This window comes from Geotrypetes seraphini, chromosome 2, assembly GCF_902459505.1.
Source record: "Geotrypetes seraphini chromosome 2, aGeoSer1.1, whole genome shotgun sequence".
NCBI lineage: Eukaryota > Metazoa > Chordata > Amphibia > Gymnophiona > Dermophiidae > Geotrypetes > Geotrypetes seraphini.
Window position 1 is genome coordinate 362,341,824 of NC_047085.1, and position 27,332 is coordinate 362,369,155.

Here is a 27,332-nt window from a genome sequence, read left to right on the forward strand (position 1 = left end):
TGACGCACCCTTGCACCCTTTGTCAGACAGCGCCACTCAACAGTATATCAAAGAATAAATAAACTTGGAAGCAAGATAATAGAGGAGTATAGTATAAATCTGAAAGAGCCGTACCAATGTAGACAAATAAGAGCATTTATACAACAAAAGGCAATAAAGAAAGGAGGAGGAAGAAACACTCTTGGAGACAGCGTGGCAGGAAGGTAGAGGGAGGAAAGGGATATCAGAACTCTGTAAGACGTTTTTGTTGCAAAAAGCCCCCCCGATCAAGAATCTTACCCAATGGGAACAAGAGCTGGGGACTCATTATGAGGGCAAAGAATGAGTTTAATCTTAAAAACTCTGCTAAAAATTTCAATTGCTAGCTGTCTCAGTGAAAAAAGTTACAAGATATTATATAAATAGTATTATATGCCTGAGATGCATGTATGGGGGTGGAAATGAACTTTGCTGGTGAGTGTGGGAGAAAAAGGGACATTTTTATATACATTGTCCAGTCATTTTGGGACCTAGCACTTACCATTGTTACTGACATCACAAGACCAACAGTCTCTAAAACCAAGGCTTTTGGTCTACTAAATATATACAGCACTGAATATCAGCCATACCTGCATAATTTATGGGTGCAGCCAAAGATCCAATTTTTCGGTGCTAGAACCTGGATAGGGCCTAGCATTGAATATCTGTGTCTAAATTGGCCACAGTAGTCAGCATTTAAAGAAACTAGGTGCTGGCAGTTGATTATCAACCCAACTGTTTCCACCAAAGTTGGCTGCAGTGTTCACTTGCACCACTGTTCTGCATCGGTCTTCCATCTAAAGCTAGTCTCACTCTTAATTCCTGGATAGGAACTAGAACCTGCCTTTGTTTGACAGAGGCATTGTAGCACCTCCTGTTAAGGCAAAGGGGAGTAATCAGTCCAAAGGTGGGAATTGTACCTGTCACCGTGGCCAGCTTCTTTAAGAATCTCTGGACCTTTTCTTCACTCAGAAAGTTCACCAACTGCTTAGGATTCCTCTTTTCCAGCCGACAAAGCTCAGAGAAGTGCTCCAACGAGATAAGAAGAGAAACTCCTTTGTCCTCCGAGGACACCTTTTCACACTCACCTGCAAACGCAAAAGTTCTTCATCTACTATGTATATATTATATTATTCTCCCTCCCCCCACCAACATCTCACTGCCTACTAAATTTAGGCCCCAATTCTATAAAAGATGCCTAAAATTAGGTGCCTAGATGGTGCACCTAGCCAATCGAGGCACCTAACTTAATTTTTTTAAATTGGCTTAATCAGTGCTGATAATTAAAAAGCGCTATTAAAAAAAACAATTAAAAAATAATTTAAAAAATTAATTTTCTGGTAGGTGTCAATCCCAAGGAGCCTACCAGAAAGTAGGCGTGGATAGGGGCTGATTCAAGGCAGATTTTGAGCATGGTTTGACTTAGGCATACTCCTTTAGGCCAAGAAAACCTTGGTCTAAATGGCAGTGCACCTAAGGATTCAATGTCTACCAGCACCTAAGACCATTTAGGTGCCAATAGGCACAATTCTATAAATGGAACCTAGCGGATGATTGACAACTGGGCTAAATAGTGCCTACAAGTTAAGTGCCGCTTATAAAATCAGGGCCTTAATGTTTACTACATTTAATGTCCTGTAGATCCCAGCAGAATGCTCTCTGTGAGATATTAGTTTCCAATTCTAATTCTAAACAAGAGCAACAATTAGAGATGCAATAAACACATTAAACAAAGTTATTCCAAGGACAGCAGTATAGAAGTATAACATAGCAAAACTTCCTAGCAGAGAGAAGAAGCTGAGATCCTTCATGCAACAATCCAGTCTGACTTCCAGCTCACCCAAAGCCTCAGGTCATGCTCTTGCATGGACTGCTAGTGGCTACCACACCCACAGTGAATGTTTGTGAGAAAAGTGTAATTGAATGCTAGAATCAACATGAGAGGTTTATACGGGTTATTGGGTTATCAGTGGTTATGGTATTGCTACTACTATTTATCATTTCTATAGCATTGAAAGGCATACACAGTGCTGTATATTTAGCATGTACATAGTAGCGATGAAAGTTCTCAGCCCAACCAACTTCCTAAGTTTTGAGTGTTATTTTGCCACTGTAGCTGAAAAAAGAGTGTTATTTTATTTTGCAAAATGCAAATTTGCAGAATCGTAAAGCTGTTTTGACATTGTTTCAGATCATAGATTGAACCATGACAACGAAAAAGTGTGGAATTTTCAAGTGTAGAACTCTGAGCTGTCATGAGTTCTTACTCCTGCAGAAGAAAACTCCAAAGGAAATCCATGAATGTATGATGCAAACATTGAGTGACAAATGACCATCATACTCCACAGTGAAGAAGTGGTATGCAAACTTTCAGTGTAGAGATTTCGAGACCGAAGATACAGAAAGGTCTGGGAGGCCTCAAACGGTGTCAACTCCTGAAACTGTTGACCATGTCCATGACCTGATTTTGGCAGATCAGCGAATATCAGCTAAAATAATTGTAAGACACTACAGATATTCAGGGAAGGTGTTGTATGTATAATCCACAAGCAGCTGGGTATGCAGAAGCTATCAGCCAAGTGGGTGCCCAAATGTTTGAATGCTGACAAGAAATATATGGTGGAACATATGGTAAAGACTCTAATTGCAGAAAGTGCAAGTAAAGGACCCTTACAATCTCCAGAGCTTCTATTTAGAGTAGAACAAATTGTACAGTATAGTCAGCAATACAAGGCAGAAATAGGTTAAATGGCATTGAACAGATATTCAATATGGTCCGAATGCACAGTTTAAGGTAATAATTGAGTGACTAATCCAAGCGACTTTTGGTACAAAAATGTTTTCAGCTCTCTTCTGAATTTTAGGTACTAGGGTTCTTTTCTTGTGTCTGATGGCAGGTTGTGCCAAGTTTTGATGGATATGTAGGTGAACAAGTTTTGATGGATATGTAGTTGAAAACATGTTTATACTTGGTTCCTTTTGGCAAGGAGATCACCTTGGTGGTGTAGGATAATCTGGTAGATGTGAAATGGAAGTCTGAGAATAGAAGGATTAGTGCCTCTGGTGCATTAGTGTTACGCATGTGGAATATAATACAGGATAATTTGAAGGAGAGGTGGGATTTTGATAAGAGTACAAATACAACATAGTAAATATTGGCAGATACAGACCTGCATAGTCCATCCAGACTGCCCAACAAGGTGGCCAGAGTTCAATCAAGTACTCTGCACCGGTTTCACTTCTTAATGATTTAACACTGGTATACATCAAATCCGACACTACACTCAATCTCTACCAGGGGAACACCTTACCGAAGATGCCCTCTCGGAACTCTTCAGTCTTTCTGCACAACAGAGGATTCCTCTTCGTTTTCACATAGTGGGGGTCCGGGATTGTCAACCTGGCCCAAATTTGGACATCTTGGCGACAGCATGGGCAGAGGACTTGCACTGCACTTTAACGGACCAGCAGCTGCGATGGGTATTGAAGCATATTCAGCAGGTATCTCCTAACATTACTCATTAGGAAATGGAATTGAAGATAGTCTTGAGACTCTATATCTCGCCGGAACGCGCAGCTCGGATGGGGATTACTGCGTCTCATTCTTGCCCGAAATGTGACCAGGCTCATGCTTCTTTAGGACATATGTTCTGGACCTGCCTCCAAATTTTACAGTTTTGGAGACACTTAGGACATTACATTACGGTGCTTTGGGGGAGGCGATGGCTCTCGCAACCGAGAGCAGTATTCAGATATTACAACATAGCCACACCCAAACCTAAGGGAATGTCAGCTTTCATAACCAGAGCGCTTTTGATAGGGAAGAAAGCAATACTTACTAACTGGCTGTCTGTCCTGTGATCCCCCCTCTTATGCACAGTGGCGATCCCTGATGATAATCCACGCTATGTTGGAACGGAGACTGGTGGGAGACCTGGATAGTGGCCTGGGTCGGAGATTCAGTCAGACCTGGGAATGTTTCTAGCAGGATCTCACTCCGCATGCCCACAGCAAATTATTGAATCTCTAAGTTTGACTCTTACTCTCAGTTTTTGTTGTGGCACTGGACTCCTGGGGTGGGGAGGGTTTGAGGGGGGGGGGGTCTGCTTGCAGTTCTGTTTTGGTAAAAACCTATGCTACTTGTATTTGATTGATTCACTGTTAACCCTAATCATAATAAAAATATTTGAACATAACACTGGTATATTTCAATCTATGTCTCTCCCTGACAGTTTTGGAGCACAAACTACTGGAATTGCATTTTTTTTTCAGTACCCTGGGATGTAAACCATCTGGTCCAGGTGATTTATCACTCTTTAACTTGTCAGTTTGGCTTAGTACGCCTTCCAGGTTTACCGTGATTTCTTTCAATTCCTCTGCCTCATCACCCTTGAAAACCATTTCCAGTTCAGGAAGATTTTTTTACATCTTCTTCCTTAAAGATTGAAGCAAAGAATTCATTCAGTCTCTCTGTTATGGCCTTATTTTACTGCTTGATCAACCAACGGTCCTACGGATTCTCTCTCAGTTTTTCTGCTTTTGATGTACCTAAAAAAATTGTTACTATGAGTTTTTGCCTCTGTGGCAAGTTGTTCTTCATATTCTTGTTTAACTTTCTTTATCAATGCATTGCATCTAACTTGCCAGTGCTTATGTATATAGTCAAAAGTATGGAGGGATTTTCTCCCACTTTTACCTGCAAAGTATAGAGTCTGCAATCCAAATATAATTGCAAAATCATATTTCTTTAATAAATCCAGCCCAATAAATACAAAAAAAATTGATGTGGCTAGAAAGAGCTGTACAACATGTCTTCACAAAATGATCTAGTACCTGGTGGCTCTGCAGAAAGAGAGGAATGACTGGCTTTCTTTGTCAGATGTTTTTTGATCACATCCTCAGCTTTGAAGTTTTTATTTTTCTTCAGCAGATCACTAGCACACCGTGATTGTCTGTCAGGAATACTGGGATCCACGTCAAAAGCAAGGAGCATGATCACATCTTCTGTCTGACCTAGGAAGCAAGGTGAGCAAAATAAGATGAGAGGCTGCAGAAAGTAATTTCTTTTTGTTTTTAGTGGGTCCACTACTTCAAAATTACCTTTAAATTGTAATGAAAGATTAGGTTCTTACCTTGCTAATCTTCCTTCTTGTAAACAGGAATGGTAGTCTTGATCAGCAGGTAAAACCCTCATTATCCACAAGGGTTGTAGAGAGCCCACTGTTTTTGTTTTCATGCTCCACCTCCCTTTACTCAGGGATAAGCTCCACCCCTTCAGTCAGTATCAAAGCTTCTAGCAAGTCCTAGAGTGCAAACATAAGAGAGGGGAGCGGGCAAACTCCATGAAACCACATAAGTCTGCCTGCTTCAAATACAAACATTAAACAACAACACTTTTAAACCACTACTAAGCAAAACAAATACAAAAAAAGGAAACAAAAAGAGGCCACCTACCTATGTACCACCTGTATCAATAGTTTTATTGCTCAGTATTTAAAATGAGTCTCTTATGAGTGAATTCCTCTTCATTCTTGATCCTATCAGGCAGGAGATAGAAACAAACGTCTGACTAGGCAGGAATGTCTAAAACAGAAAGCAGGCCAGTATACATCTAATAGGGCTGGTGTCAAGACTAGAGAATGACACAGTGGATGTTACCCGCAGCTAGCCGAGAGTAGCCGCGAGTAACCCACCAAAACGGAGGAGGGGAAAGGTGCTCACCCTGTGGAGCAGTGGATAGCTTTGTCCCCAAAGTTAAGGGAGGGAAAGCGGGCAGTCACCGATCGCACGCGGTCCCCCTCCCTCCTTCCTACCTACCCACCAGAATCTATCTCCCTCCTTCCCCTTTACCTTTGCGACGTATTTTAAGGTTCCAGACTTGTTGAAAGCCGCCGGAGGGTAAGTGCAGTTGCGTGCGTGTGTGGGCAGAAGCTTCTCCTCTGACAACTTCTGGTTGCCTAATTTACCAGTGCCTGTCAACGCACGCCGAAACTCTGCCTCTAACCACACCTACTTTTCGGCACCTCAGTGTAAACACGTACATGGCGCCTACCCCCAAAAATAATTTTTTAAAATTGTTTTTTTGTGTGTGTTTTAATAGCACTTTCAATTATCAGCACCCAATTAAGCAATTAAAAATAAATAGGTGCCTTTTATAGAATCTGGCCCAAGGTGCCACTGAAGGAGATATCATCGAGAGCCAGAATGAAGCTGAAAGAAAATAAAATCAGGCAAAGCTGCTAGAGCTATGCAGCCAACAACTATAGCCAGAGTCCTAGAGAAAACTGCTAAGCTAGCATCATAGAAACAGTTATGGAATCATGTATGGAACACACTGAACCATACAAGCTTAGGGGTGATTAGATGACAACACAATTGAGAAGCAAAGTCAGTGCCAGGCAGACTTCTTCGGTCTGTGGTCAGAAAACAGGTAAATTAATTTATATGTTTCTTATGCCATTTTATTATTAATCTTTTGTTAACCACATTGAACTTATGGTTACGTGGTTTATAAGTACGATGTTATGTTATATAGTATCACATTATGAGCTAACCTTGTTGAGCAGAATGGATGGACCGTATTAGTCTTTATTTATTATCATCTATTTTATCCCCCTCTTTTACTAAGCTGCGCTAGCGTTTTTAGCACGCGCAGAAAATTACTGCTCTATGGTGGCGTTAGCATCTAGTGTGCGCGGCAATGTAGCATGCACTAAGCCCGCTAGCACAGCTTAGTAAAAGGAGCTCTATGTTACTATGCAGTTGCGATAGGTAAAGCTATGCAGACACAGGGTGGATAAATTCCATGATTTAAAAAAAAATTAAATTAAAAATCAGGTTTTTTAAAAATTTAAATATGATGTTTTGATTTAAATTGGATAAAAAAGGGGGGCACGTGATGCCGGGAGGGTGAACGGACGTGCCTCTGTGTAGCTCCGGGCCGTGCCAACATACCCTGCATTTAAATTAGCTTCTAACCGACCGGCGCGGTGCCTACAATTGCAACCCTGAACGGCCTCGCTGTGCTGCATCTGCTCCGCTAGGTTTCTCTGGGCCGGGCGGGGTTGATGGCAGCGAAATCGGCTCGGACCGCGAGAGACAAACAGAGGGGAAAGGACAGCAAGATGGCGGACCACCACGAGGCGCCTGTCTTTACATTGGAGGCAGCAGCGGTTCAAGAGCTCACGCGTTCGCTGACCCTAGTTATGGAGGACAAGCTTGCTACTATACATACCTTCATGGAAGGTATTAAAGAAAGTCTAGATTCGCAAGCTGGTCGGCTTCAGCGCGTCGAGGACAGGGTAGCCCAGGAAGAGGACGTAACAGCTAATCTTGAAGAGCGCCTTCGCACGCTGGAATCAGCGAATACAGCCACGGTGGAATGTCTTGAAGACCTGGAAAACAGAGGACGCCGCAAGAATTTGAGGTTTGTGGGGATCCCCACTTCCATCAGGGATGCCGATCTGCGCAAATGGCTGGAGGATTGGTTGCCCAAAGCTCTTGCTATGCCTAACCAGCTGGTGCCATTTTCCATTGAGAGGGCTCACAGATTGGGCTCCCGCCGCAATAAGGATTCCCGGCCCCGGCCAGTCATCGCTCGTTTTCTTAATTATGCTCTGAAGGAGCGCGTGCTGGCCCACTACCGCAAGGGACGAGATCTTAATCTGCACCTGGAGGGTCGTAAGGTGCTCATCTTCCAGGACTTCTCGCCTCAAGTCCCTCGAAGCGACAAGCCATGGCACCCCATTGCAGTGAGCTGGTTAAGCGTAATATCCGCTTTTCGTTGCTGTACCCTGCACGGGCAAGGGTGACCTATAATAACTCTACTGCTATCTATAACACACCTGAAGAGCTGGAGGGGTTTCTTAAATCTTTACCTGCTCCACTACTGGGGGCTCAGCATCCTTCCTGAAGGTTATTCCATGTCAAGTGATCAAGGGCTCCCTGCATGACCATCACGGATTTTGATAAAACTTTATGCACAAAGTCCCACATGTATCAAACGAACTTTGGTAAAGTTTTAGTTTCGCCTGTGGAATATTCGTGGAGATATAGCCATTTGTTTGACCCCATACTGCAATGACATACAGTACGACAGTGACATTCTGACAACTTTGAGACACAATATCTCACGAGCTATGTTTCCAAAAAAACTGAAACTTAGCTACCCTGCACAACTTTTGGAGCTCTATTCAGTGCTACCAATAATAATTTCTGTCGAGCACTGAGTGAATGGCTGAATTACAGTAAACTTGGCCGAAAAAATTAGTGCTCCAAAAAAAGTCAAAGGTTGACATTACTTAGCTCCCACAATAATTGAGTAATAAATGCGAAATTTGGCACATAATGTCTCAGCACAACGTTGTTTTCAAAAGTACAATTTCAACCTCCAAGCTCTTTCCATTAGTTTACAAATTAAGTGTAAAGTTGCTAATTTGTGTAAAAAGGCCAAAAATAGGGTATTTTCAGCCTGCTTTTACAGAAAAATACCTTTTAGAAACTCTTTCAAATCAGTCTCATTAGAAAGAGCATATTTCAAACCCCCTAGAAAAGTGGGCTTCATTTTTCAACGCAGGTTAACAATGCCCGAAAAAGGGGGACAAAGTTGGGAGATGTCACCATGGCAACGGCCTACGTTTCAACTTACAATTATGTCACTTTTCACACTGTTTTTCCCTGTTTATTTTTACTCAAGCTTTGGGTACAATTATAGTGTTCTTAATTAATGATTATTCCTAACTAGAAATTGAGGTGATAATTTAGTTGCATGCAGATCACAAATTACAACTTGTTTTCTTTTTCAGATCCACATTATTATTAATTCAGTTTAAAATGAATGCCAACGAATCGACTAATAATAATCCTTTTCTGCCAGACTGTGCCATTGGGCAAAAATTGTTGTCAAAGTGTCATGACAGCACATTTTATTCTAAAAAATGTGGGCTCATTTTTTTACATAATTTGTCAACCGATGAAAAATTGCTTATCACTCCGCGCTCTGAAGTTGAACTGATGGATAAAGACCAAATCTGCCTCCACCACAAAGCAAAGTATCTCGACAAATACGAATTAAAGCAAACATCGTGTTGTAATCCATTTGAAAAGAAAAATCACATTGTTCAAAGTTGATTGTTAAAAGTCGATCTTGCCATGTCTAATGATTTTAGAAAAGTGGCAAAAATAAATATCAAGCCAGGTCAGAAACTTTGCAGTAGGTGCAAAGCCCAATACGTTTCAATGAGTGAAGCTACTGCAGCATCTTCATCTTCAGACGATTTTGATATCAGCATCTCCGATGCAGTTGATCAAAGTTTGACTGCTTTAGGAACCTCTCCATTGAAAATTCGAAGGTTAGCTAGTAGAGATAAAGCCGGTTATGTGATACAAAAAATTGAACGTGTGCAGAATGTGATAGCCAAGAAGATTACATCTGCTGCTGGAGTTTCAGCTGAAGAAGTTGGGCCGTCTTGTCAGTCTGTAGAATGCAAGTTATGTGAAGATTACACTGACCTCATTGAAGAAATGAAAACAAAAATTGCAATATCCAACAGGTCAATGAAAGTTCAATTATTGACGATGGCCCCAAAAAGTTGGTCAATAAAGGAAACAGCAATGAAGTTTGGCGTTTCAGAGCGCATGGTCAGAACAGCCCAAAAAGTAAAGAAAGAGAAAGGCATTTGTTCTATACCTGATGCAAAAATTGGCAAGTCCCTTCCAAAAGAAATTGCAAATAGAGTTCAAGATTTTTACGAAGACGATGAATTCAGCAGAATATGTCCTGGCAAAAAAGATTGCATTTCAGTCCGCCTCAATGGTTTAAAAGTACAAAAGCAAAAGCGGCTGCTGTTGTGTAATTTAAAAGAGCTGTACGTGGCGTACTGTAACAAATACGGAACTGAAATTGGTTTTTCCAAATTATGTGAGCTCAGGCCAAAGTGGTGTGTAACCGTTGGTGCATCAGGTGCACACTCCGTGTGTGTCTGCACGATACATCAAAATGTAAAGCTCATGCTACAAGGCGCCAATGTCAAAGAGAACTACAAAGTTCTTATGGAAAAAACTGTGTGCGACCTAAATGTCAAGGACTGTATGCTACAACGATGTCAAAACTGCCCTGGTGAAGAAGCACTAACAGCATACCTGGAAGAAATATTCAAGGATTTAGATCCAGAAGAATCAATAGAATTTAAGCAATGGGTTCACGCTGACCGTGAAACATTAGAAACAAGCGTACTAACCATGGACAACTTTATTGAAAGACTTGCAAGCAAGATTTGGAAGTTGACAAGCCACCATTTCATTTCAAAACATCAAAGTGAATATTTGAAGATGTTGAAGACAGGCTTAAAAGAAACGGAAATGATCGTTTTAATGGATTTCGCTGAAAATTACTCATTTGTTGTACAGGATGCCGCCCAAGGCTTTCACTGGGAAAATTCACAAGCTACGGTACATCCTTTTGTTGCATATTACCTCAATGAAGTGGGCACATTGCAAGTTGTAAACTGTTGCATTATTTCTGATCATATGCAACATGATACGATATCTGTACATGTGTTTATTCAAAAGTTGATCGAATTTTTGGTAACTCAAACAAACATTACCAAAATATACTACTTCAGTGACTTCTCAGCTGCACAATATAAAAACTACAAGAACTTTGTGAATTTGTGCAATCACAGAAATGATTTCAACATTGAGGCTGAATGGAATTTTTTTGGAACTAGCCATGGAAAATCACCCTGCGATGGAGTTGGTGGAACAACTAAACGACTGGCTGCCCGGGCTAGCCTCCAAAGACCATCAACGGATCAAATATTGACGCCAAAGGATCTATTTAACTTTTGTGACCAAAATATACACGGAGTTAAATACATTTATGTTCCAAAAGAAGAAATTGAAGAAAGCAAAAGTTTCAAGAAGAAAGATGGCATGAAAGCAGCACAGTAGCCGGTACCAGAGAGCACCACCAATTTGTACCAGTCGACTCAAACTCGGTTCGTGTCAGCAAAGTTTCAAATGACACAATAAATTTTGTTGCCAAAATTTCTGATACTGCCATTCCAAATTTGAAAGTGTCCGAAATCTTTCCTGGTTGCTACGTTGCCTGTACTTATAATAATCAATGGTGGATAGGCAACGTTGTTGAAGTCTCAATTGAACAAAATGATGCATTGATAAAATTTATGCATCCTCACGGTCCAGCTCATTCATTTTATTGGCCAGAAAGGCAAGACGTTTGTTGGGTTCCAGAGCAACACCTCATCTGCATGCTTTGTGCCCCTTCAGTTACATCATCCAGCCGCCAATATCAATTTCCAGAAACTGCATTGAAGAAAGTGGCTCAAAAATTTAACAGAATGTTATAAAGATTGCTGGCAGTTAAAATCAAAGTGGACTTCACTTCGGCTTGGGAACCATATAAGATACCCAATTTAGGCTTGGGAACCTAGGATAAGACACCCTAATCATTGGCTTTGGAACCAGAAAGATACCAACAAAAGGCTTTGGAACCTTGACAAAGAAACCAAATGCGAGGCTTGGGAACCTGGACAAAGTGGCCCACCCGTGGCTGGTATTGCACAGCTATCGGGCATGACCCCTATGGCGATGGGGTTGCCAGTTCAAACTCTTGAACTGGTAGTGACAATGTCACCATGGACCAACGCACTAGAGTAGTAGTAATACTACGTCAATACAAAACTGTAACTTTAAAAATGACAGAACTATGTTGAAATAGAGGTTGTTGCCGTGGCAACGTCTCCCAACTTTGTCCCCCTTTTTCAGCCATTGTTAACCTGCGTTGAAAAATGAAGTCCACTTTTCTAGGGGGTTTGAAATATGCTCTTTCTAATGAGACTGATTTGAAAGAGTTTCTAAAAGGTATTTTTCTGTAAAAGCAGGCTGAAAATACCCTATTTTTGGCCTTTTTACACAAATTAGCAACTTTATACTTAATTTGTAAACTAATGGAAAGAGCTTGGAGGTTGAAATTGTACTTTTGAAAACAACGTTGTACTGAGACCTTATGCGCCAAATTTCACATTTATTACTCAATTATTGTGGGAGCTAAGTAATGTCAAACTTTGACTTTTTTTGGAGCACTAATTTTTTCGGCCAAGTTTACTGTAATTCAGGCATTCAATCAGTGCTCGGCAAAAATTGTTATTGGTAACAATGAACAGAGCTCAAAAAGTTGTGCAGGTTAGCTAAGTTTCAGTTTTTTTGGAAACACAGCTCGGGAGATATTGTGTCTCAAAGTTGTCAGAATGTCATTGTTGTACTGTATTTCATTGTGGTATGGGGTCAAACAAATGGCTATATCTCCACAAATATTCCACAGGCGAAACTAAAACTTTACCAAAGTTCGTTTGAGACATGGTGGACTCTGCATATGAAGTTTCATCAAAATCCGTGATGGTCATGCAGGGCACTTTCCAAGAATCTGATCACTTGACATGGAATGACCCAACAGCATTTTTATTGGGTACCAGCAATAAAACTCAAAACACATTTAAATTACAGGTGTGGAAGCTTCATGACAACCAGCAAGCAAGAAAAAAAACCGGCAACTTACTTAGTGAAGTAAAACTAGAAGCAGGAAGAATAAACACAAACTTGCTCTTCAGAAGACTGCCAATAAACTTTTGCCACATTTCACACTCCAAATTCACAGCAGAGGTCAGGAGTGGATCTGGAGGGGGAATCCAGAACCACCAGATGTCACCCAAGTTCAACGAGAACGTTCAGACTATAACCTGAGCAGAGATGACCAGCATAAACCTTGCTCACCTGGAATTAATTCAGCCAGGAGCTACTAGAGAAGCACTAAGAAGGAGCTGTACAATCCATCCACCATCTGCATGGAGACAAAAAAATACTGAATATTCCAGGCTGCATGATACCCTTAAAGGGTGAAGCTCTTGGGACTATTTTTTATATGTCTCCATTCACTGGTCGATTGACATAACCCATTTGTACGGGACTGATCTGACATAGATGTAATGGAAGCTGTCCTAAATTCAGACACTTATTCAATGCCAGCACCAACAGTTATTGGATGAAACCTGCATAATTTTTGAAAAGGTTTCCCAGTTTGATCCCCTCCACCTCCCATGAAACAGTCTCCATTCCTATCTACTTCCCCTTCAGAACAGTATACCCCCAACCCTCCCTGTCCCCTGGAGCATCAGGGATGCTAGGTAGGCCCAGAGAGGACCTATAGGTGATTGAAGGGGAGAAGGGAGGGGAATTGGAAGAGCTGGGAAACATTTAAAAGTTATATGGGCCCCAGCTGAATACTGGCAGGACTCTCAAACTCCAGTGACTACTAGCACCAATGGAATAAGAACATAATAATAGCCTTACTGGGTAAGACCAATGGTCCATCAAGCCCAGTAGCCCGTTCTCACGGTGGCCAATCCAGGTCACTAGTACCTGGCCAAAACCCAAGGAGTAGCAATATACCATGCTACCAATCCAGGGCAAGCCCCCCCCATGTCTTTCTCAATAACAGACTATGGACTTTTCCTCCAGGAACTTGTCCAAATCTTTCTTAAAACGCTATCTGCTCTTACCACATCCTCTGGCAACGTGTTCCAGAGCTTAACTATTCTCTGAGTGAAAAAAAAATTTCCTCCAGTTGGTTTTAAAAGTATTTCCCTGTAACTTCATCGAGTGTCCCCTAGTCTTTGTAATTTTTGACGGAGTGAAAAATCGATCCACTTGTATCCGTTCTACTCCACTCAGGATTTTGTAGACTTCAATCATATCTCCCCTCAGTGCCAGTGCCCTCAACAAGGCCCAGCAGTGAATATCTGGGGCTAATTTAACCAGCAACAGTCAGCATTTTTAAAAGATGTCAACCGATTCCAGTTGAATACTAACCTGAGTTTCTTGTGCCATAAACCTCACTTAAGTGGTAAGGAGGGGAAGGAGACTGCATATTGGGGGAAAATACAAACCAACCATGTTCTTCCTGAATGCCCTATTGTAGATTGGAGCCAGTATATAGGAAAGAACTACATACAGGCCTTTTGTGTATTTCTTGTGTTTATTTGCACAGGAGCTGGTATAAATGAATCATGCACCTAGGTGCATATTATATCAACTAACAGGTACTTCACAATGCCACACTTTCTCTACCCAAACTATATATCCGAACATGCCTATATGCAGGTAATGGAAAATACACTGTATTATCATTGTGTGTACTTGTATGTGCATACCTTGTGGCAATTTTGTAAGAGGGCCCTTATGTGCAAAGATCCTTTAAATACCTTCCTACCTCAACTGGCTTGACAGGGAGTTTCCCACCTCCATTATAATATTTTAGCTTTCTTTACTCATTTAAAATTTATGAACTGTGTTGTATTGAATCATCTTTTAAAGGTTTTCTTTTTTATCAGTCTAAATAATTCAAATACATTAATTTATCTTTAATATAAGCCAAAGGAACACCTATTTGAGAGAGATCATTGTTGATTCAAAGAACATTTCCCTGGAAACCTTTATTTCCTGTTTTGACAACAAAAAAAAGTCAATAGTAATACAGCTCTTACTTTAAAAGGTCATAAACAATTACCTACTTTTCTAATGATCTTTTATTTTTTAAGCTTCACAGTGCAACACACCTCATTATGACCTTGGCACCTATGCATGGGAAAAGCAGTGCCATTCACTGACGCAAAGGAAAGCGTTATGAGAGGTCCCTGAGGAAATTAGTGGAAATGAACACAACAAGAAGCAAGGAGACAAACAAAATCAACAAAGTCAAGACCACAGAGCAAAGGAGATCACTAAGCCCTGGATGCAGAGACACTAACGAGATTCTGCAAAAGATCAACCTGCTTGCACTCTATCACATGTCCTTTTAGTATCATTCACCACTTTGTCTTCCTTTCTATCCCAATGTATACACATTTGTATAGCTCAGGATTTTGGTTTTCTTCTTTTTTTTGTTCTAAATTTCTTTTCCCTGCATTCTCTCTTCAGCTGCTAATGCAACAAGTGTGTGTTTTATGTGTGTCTGTACTAGCTTTGGAGACAGCAGCAGCAAAAAGCCTAGAGTTCCTTAAATGAGAGGAGTCAAGACTAGTGTGAGGTTATTAAGCATTTTAAAAAAGCCTTGTATGCACCTCAATTAACTTTCAGGCCCCTATGCATCCCCCCTTGATATTCTGATAATTAAAACTCCACAATCCCTAACACCATTTCTCCCAGAACAACCCTGTAAACTCACAAACTTGGGTAGCATACTTTTAAATATTACTATTATTAATTATTTCTATAGCGCTACTGGATGTACGCAGTGCTGTACACATTATATAAAGGTATTTCACTGTCCCTAGTGCAGGGGTAGCAATTCCAGTCCTCGAGAGCCGGAGCCTGGTCAGGTTTTCAGGATATCCACAATAAATATGCATGAGATAGATTTGCATCTCAAGTAGGCAGTGCATGTAAATCCATCTCTTATATATTCATTGTGGATATCCTGAAAACCTGACCTGGCTCCGGCTCTCGAGGACCGGAATTGCCTAATAATAATAATAATAATAACTTTATTCTTATATACCGCCAACAATCTTGCGACTTCTAGGCGGTTTACAATAAAAGAAACTGTAAATACAATCAAGTGAAGCTTTACGAACAGCTAATTAAAGAATATAGCAGTGTATATTTCGTACAACGAATTGGAGAATATAGCAATGTACATCTGATGACGTTAATGATGTTAACGTCAGTTTGTGTGTTGCAAGGCCAGGAAGTGCCAAGTTGTTTACACAGAAGTAGAAATATTCCGTAAGTTCATAGAGTGTTCATATTTAGCGAATAGGGGTTGGGGTTAGCAGTTTGCACGTTCAGGTATGTGGTGATGTTACGAGCGGGGTTGATGTTCCGGTTCGTTACCTAGGTATTTCAGGAATAGGTAAGTTTTTAGGTGTTTCCTGAATTCTTCATAGTTGTTTGTGTGCATAATTAATTTTTCTAGGTCTTTACCCCATATGGCTGCTTGATATGATAGCAGTTGTTGATGGTGTCTCTTATAGTTGCACCCTCTAGCCAGTGGGGAGACAAATTTCATGTGTGTTTTTCTTTCATGTCTGTTGGTTGGGAATGAGAAGAGGTCTGTAATGTATTTTGGGGCTAGACTATTTAATACTTTGAAGCAGAGACATCCTAGCTTGAACTTCGTGCGCGCCTCCATCGGCAGCCAGTGTAGGAGTCGGTAGGAAGGGGTTATGTGATCGGACTTCTTCAGCCCGAAAATCATCCTGACTGCTGCATTTTGTATCAGTTGTAGTCTTTGCCTTTGCTTCTGGGGGATTGTCAGATGGGTGATGTTGCAATAGTCCAGGTGGTTTAGTATTAGGGATTGTATTAGCATTCTGAAAGCGGAAGTGTGGAAGTACGCCTTAATGGACTTAAGTTTCCAGAGAGTGAAAAACCCTCTTTTGATTAAGGAGTCTATGTGGTCTTTCATGGTTAGTCCTTGGTCTAGTATTACTCCTAGAATCTTCATCGTTGGTTGAATGGGGTAGTTTAGATTGTTAATGTGTAATGGTATTGTCGTATTCTGTGCGTGTGGCGAGGCTATGAAGAATTTAGTTTTTTCTGAATTGAGCTTCAGTTTGAAATCTGTGGTCCATTGATCAATCGTGTTTAGCGCTTCAGTTGCTGTGGGGGTGATTTCAGAGGGGGATGTTGTAAACGGGATTATGATTGTGAAGTCGTCAGCATAACTGAATACTTTTATGCCTCGCTGGGTTAGCTTCGTTCCTAGTGAAGCTATATAGACGTTGAAGAGTAGTGGGGATAGTGGGGACCCCTGTGGAACGCCTGATGGGTTTCTCCATGTTTTAGAGAGGTTGCAATTGAAGCGAACTTGATAGGTGCGGGTCGTAAGGAAACCTCGGAACCAGTCCAGCACTTCGCCTCCTATGCCGATTGAATCTAGACATTGTAGTAGTTTTTTGTGATCTACCAAGTCGAAGGCTGAGCTCATGTCGAATTTCATCACTAAGGCTTTGTGGCCCTTACTAAATAATTTACGTAGGTAATCTAAGATTGCTGCTATCACCGTCTCAGTACTGAACAGAGGTCTGAAGCCTGACTGGGTTTCATGTAGCAGTGAGAACCGATCTAGGTAGTCCATCAGTTGGGTTTGTACCAAGCCTTCCATTATTTTTACGAAAAATGGGATAGATGCTACTGGTCTGTAGTTGGTTGCTGAAGTTAGGGGTAGTTTATGATTTTTTGGGATTGGGGTGATTATAATGTGACCGTTTTTTGATAGGAATTTTCCATTTTTGAAATTGTTGGACATATGAGTCCATAGTGTTATCTTAAAGTCTAAAGGGGCTGCTTTCATTATGTTGGGTGGACAGGGATCTAGGATGCAGTTTGATGTGGTATATTTGTTGTAGAGTTTTATGAAGTTATTCCATTCTAGGTCCTGAAAGGAGTTCCAATACATGTCCACTGGTGTTTCGTTTTCGTGTATGTTGGCTATTTGCTGTTCATCTGTGTTATTTGTTGGGCAGTTGTTCCTTAGGTTCACAATTTTTGAGTTAAAGTGTTGTGCTAGATCGTCTGCTGATGGAAGTTTTATGTCGTGCGTTGATTGACTGTGGCGTGTGGTGTCAAATAGATTTTTTACTAGATTGAACAATTCATGAGTGTTAATTCCTTTTGCACTTGTGTTGGATGTGTATATTTTGGATGAATAGAATTTTTTCCTTTTTTTCTTTTATCACTACCCCTGCCTAGTGGGCTCATAATCTAAGATTTTGCATTACACTTCCCCCTCTGTATTCACGGGGGTTAGGGGCAGAGCCGGCCCACAAATATGGAAAACCCCCAAATAATATTTGGGCCGGTTCTGCCCTTATCCCCCGGCTATTTTTAGCCATGTAAGCCCCCCACCCTTAAGCTTTACCTGGTGGTCTAGCGGGTTTTCAAGCAGGAGTGATATTCCCACGCTCCTGCACTGTGCAGATCGCTCACAGGAAATGGCTGCCTTCAGCTCCCGTAGTCTCTCAAGCCATTTCCTGTGAGTGATCTGCACGGGGCAGGAGCGTGGGAAGATCACTCCTGCCTGAAAACCTGCTAGACCACCAGGTAAGACTTAAGGAGGGGCTTACAGGGCTAAAAATAGCCCGAAAACTGAAAAAAAAATAATTTCTGGTCAAAAATCGTGAATAACCAAATCCGTAGATATGGAATTCATGAATATGGAGGGGGAAATGTACTACTACTATTAATTATTTCTAGAGCGCCTTACAGAGTCACAACGGAGACAGTCCCGGCTCAAAAAAACAAGCTTACAATCTGAACAAACAAACAGGATGCCAGAATTGGAGATGCAGTTATGGGGATGGTTAATCTGCTGGCTATGGTGGAGAGCAAGGTTACGGATTGAAGGCTATATCAAAAAGGTGGGTTTTTCAGTCTGCCTTTAAACAAGGTAAGGGATGAACTCCGTAGTTTATTCCAGGCATACGGGGCAGTTAGATAAAAGGAATAAAGTCTGGAATTAGAAGTGGAGGAGAAGAATATGGATAAAAGCAGCTTATCTGAGGAATGGAGTTGTCAGGGAGGCATAAAAGGAAAGATACTGAGGGGCTGTGGCATGAAGACACTTGTAGGTTAGTAAAAGGAGTTTGAACTGTATGCGGAAGCGGATAGGGAACCAGTGAAGTGATTTGAGGAGAGGGGTAAGGTGAGTGCAGCAAGATTTGGCAGTAGATAAGTCATGCAGCTGAGTTTTGCACCGATTGCACGGGGGAGATGCGGTTCAGCAGGAGACCTGTTAGAAGTAAACTGCAGTAGTCTAAATATGAGGTTAAAGTGTGGATAAGGGTCCGGGTAGTATGCTCAGAGAAGGGGCAAATTTTGATGATGATGTAGAAATAGAAGCCCCAATTTTTATAGGTATATTCTTATATTCCTATTCGGGCCTCTTGCATATAGTATTTATATACATATACAGTGGTACCTTGGTTTACGAGTGCACCGGTTTGCGAGTGTTTTGCAAGACGAGCAAAACATTCGCAAAATCAGCGTCTCAGAAAACAAGCTTGCCTCGATGTACAAGCAGCTCCCCCCGCGATCTGGCATTCCACCCCTGCTCGCATCGCCCTCCAACCCCCGGCCGCGATCCGACATCCCCCCCGCACCCATCCACCCACCCGAATACATCGCTTACCCCCCATCTGGCACCCGGCACCATCGCACAGGACATGCCGGTGCCTAAAGATCTGCCTCCTTTTTGCTGGGCCTTGAGCATCTGCGTATGCTCAAGGCCTTCGAGTTCCTGCTCTCTCTCTCTCAGGTGGGTGGATGGGGGCGGGGGGATGTCGGATAGCAGCAGGGGGGGGTGTGGAGGGGCGACATGAGCGGGGGGGGATGCCGGATCGCGGGGGGGTGCCGGATTACCGGGGGGATGGTGGATCACGCAGGGGGGGGGCCTTTGTGAGCGGGGGCAGCAATGCCACTGGCCTCGGGGGTGGGAACGAATCAAGCGAGTTTCCCTTACTTTCTATGGGGAAGCTCGCTTTGATATACGAGTAATTTGGTTTACGAGCATGCTTCTGGAAAGAATTATGCTCGTACACCAAGGTTCCACTGTATAACACTTAGCTCAGGAATGATTTTCTACCCGGCCCTCAAGAGATGATACCTACTCAAAAGGAGACAATTTGGACCGATAATAGCCCGCATATAGGTTGTTAGCCTAGACTGGTTCTAAAGGCAAATAACAGCGGGCACTTGAGATCCTTAGTCTCTTAGAGTTTTTTCAGAGGTGCGCTTGTTTTAGCGTTATGTGGTTTTGGTGTGTCACACGTAGAAATAGAAGCGACAGGCTATAGTAGTCTATTGGATGTGCGAAGAAAATGAGAGGTCAGAGTCAAAGACAACTCCAAGGTTGTGAGCAGAGGAGACAAATGATAATAGTATTATTTCCAGAGATGGAGAACGGAGAGAGAGGAGCAGAGGATTTAGCAGGAAGGAGGAGCAGCTCGGTCTTGTTCCCGTGTGTGACATTGCGCTGTTTAGATATGGGGAGCCATTTGCTAAGTTGTTTAGAAAGAGTGACATTTGTGTATTTCTTATGATGACAGTAGACAGCAATTCATGTCATTAATAGACTCCTGAGGCGAAACACAATCGTGTCGAGTACAATAAATTAATAAAAAGAGTCTTCCTTCGCTGTTTGTTTTCTACTTTCCAAGTTTTGGGAAGTAATTATCTCCCGTTCTCTTAGCAACATCAGCCAAACATGTTTAATTTCCAGGCAGCAATGTAAGGTTGAGACTTTTTCTTGGGCTTTAGGTGAAATTTCAGGTGTAGAGAGGTAGATCTGAGAGTCATCAGCATATAGGCGATACTGGAAGTCATGGGAGGAGATCAGGGCATTGAGGGAAGAGGTGTAGAGAGAGGAAAGAAGAGGCCCTAAGACAGAACCCTGGGGTTCATCAACCACTAGCAGGATAACAGCAGAGGAGGACCCACTAACGCATACAGTAAAGGTGCGAGAGGAGAGGTAGGAGGGCAAACTAGGAGAGGACAGATTCGTGGAATCCAAGTAAGGACAGCATATTAAGGAGTAAGCAGTGATTAACAATATCAAAGACAGCAGACAGGTCAAGAAGGATGAGGATGGAGTAAAAGCCTTTAGATCTGGCCAGGAACAGGCTTTGGTGAGAGCAGTCTCTGTGGAGTGTAGGGGCGAAACCTGACTGTAGAGAATCAAGAGTGTTGAGATGAAAGGAAGTTAAGGTAGCGACAGAGGATGGCATGCTCAAATAGCTTGGATAAAACAAAAGAAGGCAGACAGGGCAATAGCTATATTTGGGGCAATGGAGGATTAGGCAATTTGCCCAGGGTCACAAGGAGCTGCAGTGGGAATTGAGTCCAGTTCTCTAGGATCGCAGTCCGCTGTACTAGCCATTAGGCTACTCATCCATTCCATAAATAAGAACCTTTGTTTCTTATATCTCTATACATTGGTGCCTCACACAACGAACTTAATTCGTTCCAGGAGCAAGTTTGTTATGCGAAAAGTTCGTTATGTGAAACGCGTTTTCCCATAACAATACATGTTAAAAAAAATAATTCGTTCTGTAGCATAAAATATGCTAAGATGACATAAAAAAAGATAAATTTTTGGTTATTATTTTTATTTAGATACATCTAAAAACATAATTGTTTTTTAAAACAACACACATTTTTTAAATTTAAAGACAGACTAAGTAGAGTCTAATTTTACAGTGAGAGGGCAGAGTCTCAGCGGCAAAAACTGGGACTTAACTGTTCATTTTTTTTTTTTTTTCTACCGTGTTTCCCCGATGATAAGGCAGGGCCATCAAATAAGACAGCCCCCCCTTTTTAGAAAAAAATGTAAAATAAGGCACCCCCCCGCAAATAAGCCACCCACCGATACCTGCGCTTACCCGAATCGGGTGGTACGGTGGGTGACTCCGTGTGGTCCCTGGCACCCCCGACACGATCGGGGCAAGAGGGAGCTCAAGCCCTCTTGCCCCCCCCGACTCCCCGACACGATCGGGGCAAGAGGGAGCTCAAGCCCTCTTGCCCCCCCCCGACTCCCCGACACGATCGGGGCAAGAGGGAGCTCAAGCCCTCTTGCCCCCCCGACTCCCCGACACGATCGGGGCAAGAGGGAGCTCAAGCCCTCTTGCCCCCCCGACTCCCCGACACGATCGGGGCAAGAGGGAGCTCAAGCCCTCTTGCCCCCCCCGACTCCCCGACACGATCGGGGCAAGAGGGAGCTCAAGCCCTCTTGCCCCCCCGACTCCCCGACACGATCGGGGCAAGAGGGAGCTCAAGCCCTCTTGCCCCCCCGACTCCCCGACACGATCGGGGCAAGAGGGAGCTCAAGCCCTCTTGCCCCCCCGACTCCCCGACACGATCGGGGCAAAAGGGAGCTCAAGCCCTCTTGCCCCCCCGACTCCCCGACACGATCGGGGCAAAAGGGAGCCCAAGCCCTCTTGCCCCGCCGATTCCCCAACTCCCCGACAATATCGGGCCAGGAGGGAGCCCAAGTCCTCCTGGCCACGGCGACCCCCTAACCCCACCCTGCACTACATTACGGGCAGGAGGGATCCCAGGCCCTCCTGCCCTCGACGCAAACCCCCCCTCCCCCCAACGACCGCCCCCCCCAAGAACCTCCGACCGCCCCCCCAGCCGACCCGCGACCCCCCTGGCCGACCCCCACGACACCCCCAACCCCCTTCCCCGTACCTTTCTGTAGTTGGCCGGACAGACGGGAGCCAAACCCGCCTGTCCGGCAGGCAGCCATCGACGGAATGAGGCCGGATTGGCCCATCCGTCCCAAAGCTCCGCCTACTGGTGGGGCCTAAGGCGCCTGGGCCAATCAGAATAGGCCCGGGAGCCTTAGGTCCCTCCTGGGGGCAGGGCCTGAGGCACATGGTCGGGTTGGGCCCATGTGCCTCAGGCCCCGCCCCCAGGAGGGACCTAAGGCTCCCGGGCCTATTCTGATTGGCCCAGGCGCCTTAGGCCCCACCAGTAGGCGGAGCTTTGGGACGGATGGGCCAATCCGGCCTCATTCCGTCGTTGGCTGCCTGCCGGACAGGCGGGTTTGGCTCCCGTCTGTCCGGCCAACTACAGAAAGGTACGGGGAAGGGGGTTGGGGGTGTCGTGAGGGTCGGCCAGGGGGGTCGCGGGTCGGCTGGGGGGGCGGTCGGAGGTTCTTGGGGGGGGGGCGGGCGTTGGGGGGGGGGGGGGGTTGCGTCGAGGGCAGGAGGGCCTGGGATCCCTCCTGCCCGTAATGTAGTGCAGGGTGGGGTTAGGGGGTCGCCGTGGCCAGGAGGACTTGGGCTCCCTCCTGGCCCGATATTGTGTGGGGAGTTGGGGAATCGGCGGGGCAAGAGGGCTTGGGCTCCTTTTTGCCCCGATCGTGTCGGGGAGTCGGGGGGGCAAGAGGGAACCAGGCGGAGAGAGGGCAGTTAAGCGCAGTGCCTGCGCGGAAGGATGCAGCTCGGGCGACTTCGTTGTGTGAAACGAAGTTCGTTGTACGGATCAAGACATAAAGTTCGTTGTGCGCAGCGTTCGCTGTGCGAGGCGTCCGTTATGCGAGGCACCACTGTATATAAAACCCTAAGCGCGCATGCGCTGTTGAAAGATCGTGATTCCTGGTGGCGTGAGGTGTGCTTCTGTGCCAGTCCTCATGGCGCCTGCGCTAGCTGGAGGCACACAAGTGTGTAGAACAAGCCAGCGACTCCTTCCTCCCGATGCCGCTCCTCTTCAAAGCGGACTGCTGAGGTTCGTCAGCCGCTGTAGCGAACCTCGCAGGCTGCTCTCCATCTTCCCAACATGGTGCTGAAGAAGGAGCCGGGGTTGCCGCTGCCGCCACACTCGCACGTCTTCCTGCAGCCCCACCCACCGCCATTAAGCAGGAGAACCTGGTCGAAGGCGAGCAGTACCAGGGCAGGACGCCGGGCCTGCTGCACGGGGGGCTCGGCAGTAACGGCAACCACAGCCTGATGCACGATCTGGGCCAAGAGGACCAGCTCCAGTTGGAAGGATGGAGGGAGGGTAAGAATGGGAGGGGGGGGTGGAAACAGAAGGGGGCCACGGAGTAGGCAGGCATTGCACAACAGGGGACCAGAGGGAGAGGGAAAGGGGGCTGCTTTGGGGGGAGGGGGGCAGACAGCAATCATCAGGGGGAAAAGAAGGGGGCCACGGAGCATGCAGGCATGGCAGAACAGGGGACCAGGGAAGAGGGAAAGGGGGCTGCTTTGGGAGGAGGGGTGTGCTGGGGGCAGACAGTAATCATTGGGTGGGGGAACAGAAGAGGGCCACGGAGCACACAGGCATGGCACAACAAGGGGAGAGGGAAAGGGGACTGCTGGGGGAGGGGTGTGCTGAGGGGCACAAAACAATCATGCTTGCTCTGGGAGCGGGGGGAGACAGAAGGGGGCCACGGAGAGACAGGCAGGCATGGCGCAACAGAGAAATACAGATAGGCAGGGGGCCAGGGAGAGACACAGACAGAATGAATGACAGACAGACAGCGTCCAAGGAGAGAGAGACAAAGAAAAAAACCCAGAAAGACAGACATCTGCTCTAGCACCCGTTAATGTAATGGGCTTAAAGACTAGTATGTACATATTCAATTTGGGCAATTCTATAACATGCGAGAGAATATTTAAAACAGTAGCATTTACATGCATAGGTGTGCATTTATCTGCACAAATACTAGCATGGCACCAACGTGCTTTCTTGCAAATACCCGCTTAACTTACAAAGCATGGATTTTTGCAAGGTGGTGTACGGTTCATAGTCAGTGGCGCGCTGACAATTCAGCGCAAGAAAGAAGCGCACTGCAGGAAAACTTATTTTTAAAGACCTCCGACGGGGGGTGTTTGGGGGAACCCCCCCACTTTATTGTACTGCTGTTGGGGGGGGGTATGAGGGGTTGGAACCCTCCATTATAGAGAAAACAGACCTTTTTCTGATTTTTTTCAGGAAAAGTTCCGTTTTCTCTAGAATGTGGGGGGTTGCACCCCCACACACCCCCAACGGCAGCGCGAACACTATGCACTAAAGAGGGGGGAGGGTGTTTCCCCCCACATCCCCCATCGGAGTTCTTTAAAAATAAGTTTTCCCAAGGCGCGCTTCTTTCTTGTGCCGAATTGTCAGCGCGCTGGTGTCTGGCGCGCGATTATCCCATCACCATGGTGTACACAGGTAGGGGAGGTTCCACTTATGCGCAAGTTGCAGACTACTCAGGTTATGTGGGTAGCTGCCACATTTAAGTGCTTGAACTTACACCAGCACTTAGGTTGGCCTAAATGCAAGTGACTAAACGTTACCCTTCTCCTCTACCACCAACTCCAGATTCCGTCTCTTTTCTCTTGCTCCACTGTGTACCTGGAACAGACTTTCTGAATCAATGCGTCAAACTCTGTCTCTGGCTGTATTCCAATCCAGGCTCAAAGCCCTCTTTTTTGAGGCTGCTTTTAACTCCTACTCACTTGTAATACCCCTAATCCCTTATTTGTCCCGTTTGTCTGTTTTGATTAGACTGTAAGCTGTGTATGTCCAGCAGCCCTATAAAAATGGCAAGTACTGGTAACATTGAGCTTGATCCTGTAACTGAACAGGTAAGCCGTACCTTTTTAATTTCTTTGGCATGAGCAGCATGCCCATGTCAGTGTTGGCTCGCCCTTTGACGTCTCTTCCTAGGCGAGGGTCCTGGAAGTGATGTCAGAGAGAGCGCCGATGCGAGCAGCAACCTCGCACCGGGGAAGTAAAAAAAGGTACTGGGGAAGGAAAGGGAGGCGCACGCAGCAAGGAGAGGAGCCGGGGGGGGGGGGGGCAGAGAGAAGGAGGGGTGCTGAGCCCTTAGGAAGACCATGACCAGGGCGGCACGCCCCCCCTTACTACATGACTGCAGGTAAGGGTCTTTTTTCTCCTTCTCTCCTGCTAAGATTTGCATTCTTAACCAAATGGGTAGCTCTGAGGGCACCCCAATCTAGCGACACTGCTGATGGCTAGCTGATCAATCTGATCCCCAGTTTCTAGGGAGCAACAAAAGATTGCTGCAGAGAGAACAAAATAAAGAGATCTTGAAAGCCATACAAATGTAAAAGTATGCAGTAATGGGGGTTTTTTCCTGCATTGGGGGGGGAAGCCTGTTAATCACACATATTATGTGCAAAGGGGCAATTCCATAAGTGGCCATCTCCATAGCTGCCTGGCGTCATGATGCCAGGCAGCTATTCTATCAAGGCATTCAGGTGCCTAGATTCTGTTACACAATATTGGCATAAAGCAATGTTACTTACCGTAACAGTTGTTATCCAGGGACAGCAGGCAGCTATTCTCACTAGTGGGTGATGTCATCCGACAGAGCCCCGATACGGACGTCTCACAAGCATACTTGCTTGCAGAAACTCAGAAGTTTCGAGATGCCAGCACCGCGCATGCGCCAGTGCCTTCCCGCCCGATGGTCCGGGTGTGTCTCCTCAGTTCAGGTAGCTAGCAGAGAAGCCAACCCAGGGGAGGTGGGTGGGACGTGAGAATAGCTGCCTGCTGTCCCTGGATAACAACTGTTACGGTAAGTAACATTGCTTTATCCCAGGACAAGCAGACAGGTGGACTCGTACAGATGTAGACTTGAGTCCAGACTGAGACAGGTGTAGAAGATAGTCCAATACAGAAGACAGGGAGGCTTGCTGAGGCTCCTTACAATTAGAAACACACCAGGAAGAAAATCTAGTCCATTTTTGGGAGTAGCATTGTCGAGTAGCCGGCTTCCTGGAAGCCTCCAATACATCCCTCACCGCCTGGGAAAACTGGTGAGGGGTTACGTTGAGAGGAACCTAGCTGTCAGGAGGAGAGACTGCAGGTTGGGATGAAGTAGAGATCCCTGATGTTGTGTAAGCAGCGAAGGAAACACTGGAAGAAGGAACGGCTCCCTGCTGCTGAGTTGAAGCAGAAGGGAGAACCAAGGCTGCCTGGGCCACCGAGGAGCTATAAGAATCATGGTGGCATGGTCGGATTTCACTTTGATTAGAGTCTTTTGAATGAGTGGAAATGGAGGAAACGCATACAGAAAACGATTCCCCCAATCCAGCAGAAAGGCATCTGCCTCGAGACGATGAGGAGTGTAGATCCTGGAGCAGAATTGAGGCAGTTTGAAGTTGTGGGGAGCCGCAAAGAGGTCTATCTGAGGCGTCCTCCACAGAGAGAATATCTGATGAAGGGGTTTGGAATGGAGAGTCCATTCGTGAGGTTGGAGGAGACGACTTAAGTTGTCCGCCAAGACATTGTCCTTCCCCTGAATGTAGACAGCTTTGAGGAAAGTGTTGTGGCGAATCGCCCAATCCCAGACTCTGAGAGCTTCCTGGCAGAGGGAGGCCGAGCCCGTGCCCCCCTGCTTGTTGACATAATACATGGCAACCTGATTGTCTGTGCGAATGAGGACCACCATGTTGTGAAGCAGATGTTGAAAAGCCTGAAGAGCATTGAAGATGGCTCTGAGCTCCAGCAGATTGATTTGATGGAGGCGGTCCGCACTGGTCCAGAATCCTTGAGTGCGAAGCCCATCCAGATGAGCCCCCCCATGCATAGGTCGAGGAATCTGTTGTGAGAACCTTTTGGTGGGGAGGAGTGTGAAACAGCAAACCTCTGGAGAGATTCGAAGAGGTCATCCACCAAAGTAGAGACTGCTGAAGAGCAGGAGTGACAATGATGTGACGAGTCAAAGGATCTGACACCTGTGTCCATTGAGAAGCCAGGGTCCACTGAGGAATTCTGAGGTGAAG

At 45.0% G+C, this 27,332-nt stretch overlaps 1 protein-coding gene across 5 annotated transcripts in view; it reads right to left on the reverse strand.

Moving 5' to 3' along the window:
- TRANK1 (tetratricopeptide repeat and ankyrin repeat containing 1) overlaps positions 1–27,332 on the reverse strand; it is a 258,846-nt gene that overhangs the window by 124,284 nt on the left and 107,230 nt on the right. For 3 of the 5 annotated variants that reach the window (XM_033930525.1, XM_033930526.1, XM_033930523.1), the window contains exons 9-10: positions 4,852–5,031; positions 939–1,106 (exon numbers count right to left, since the gene is read on the reverse strand). In XM_033930525.1, coding sequence (XP_033786416.1) covers positions 939–1,106; positions 4,852–5,031 — 348 coding nt within the window. Of the gene's footprint in view, positions 1–938; positions 1,107–4,851; positions 5,032–5,472; positions 5,527–12,810; positions 12,849–27,332 lie in introns of those variants that run through there. The other 2 variants (XM_033930527.1, XM_033930528.1) reach the window with 2 other exon arrangements.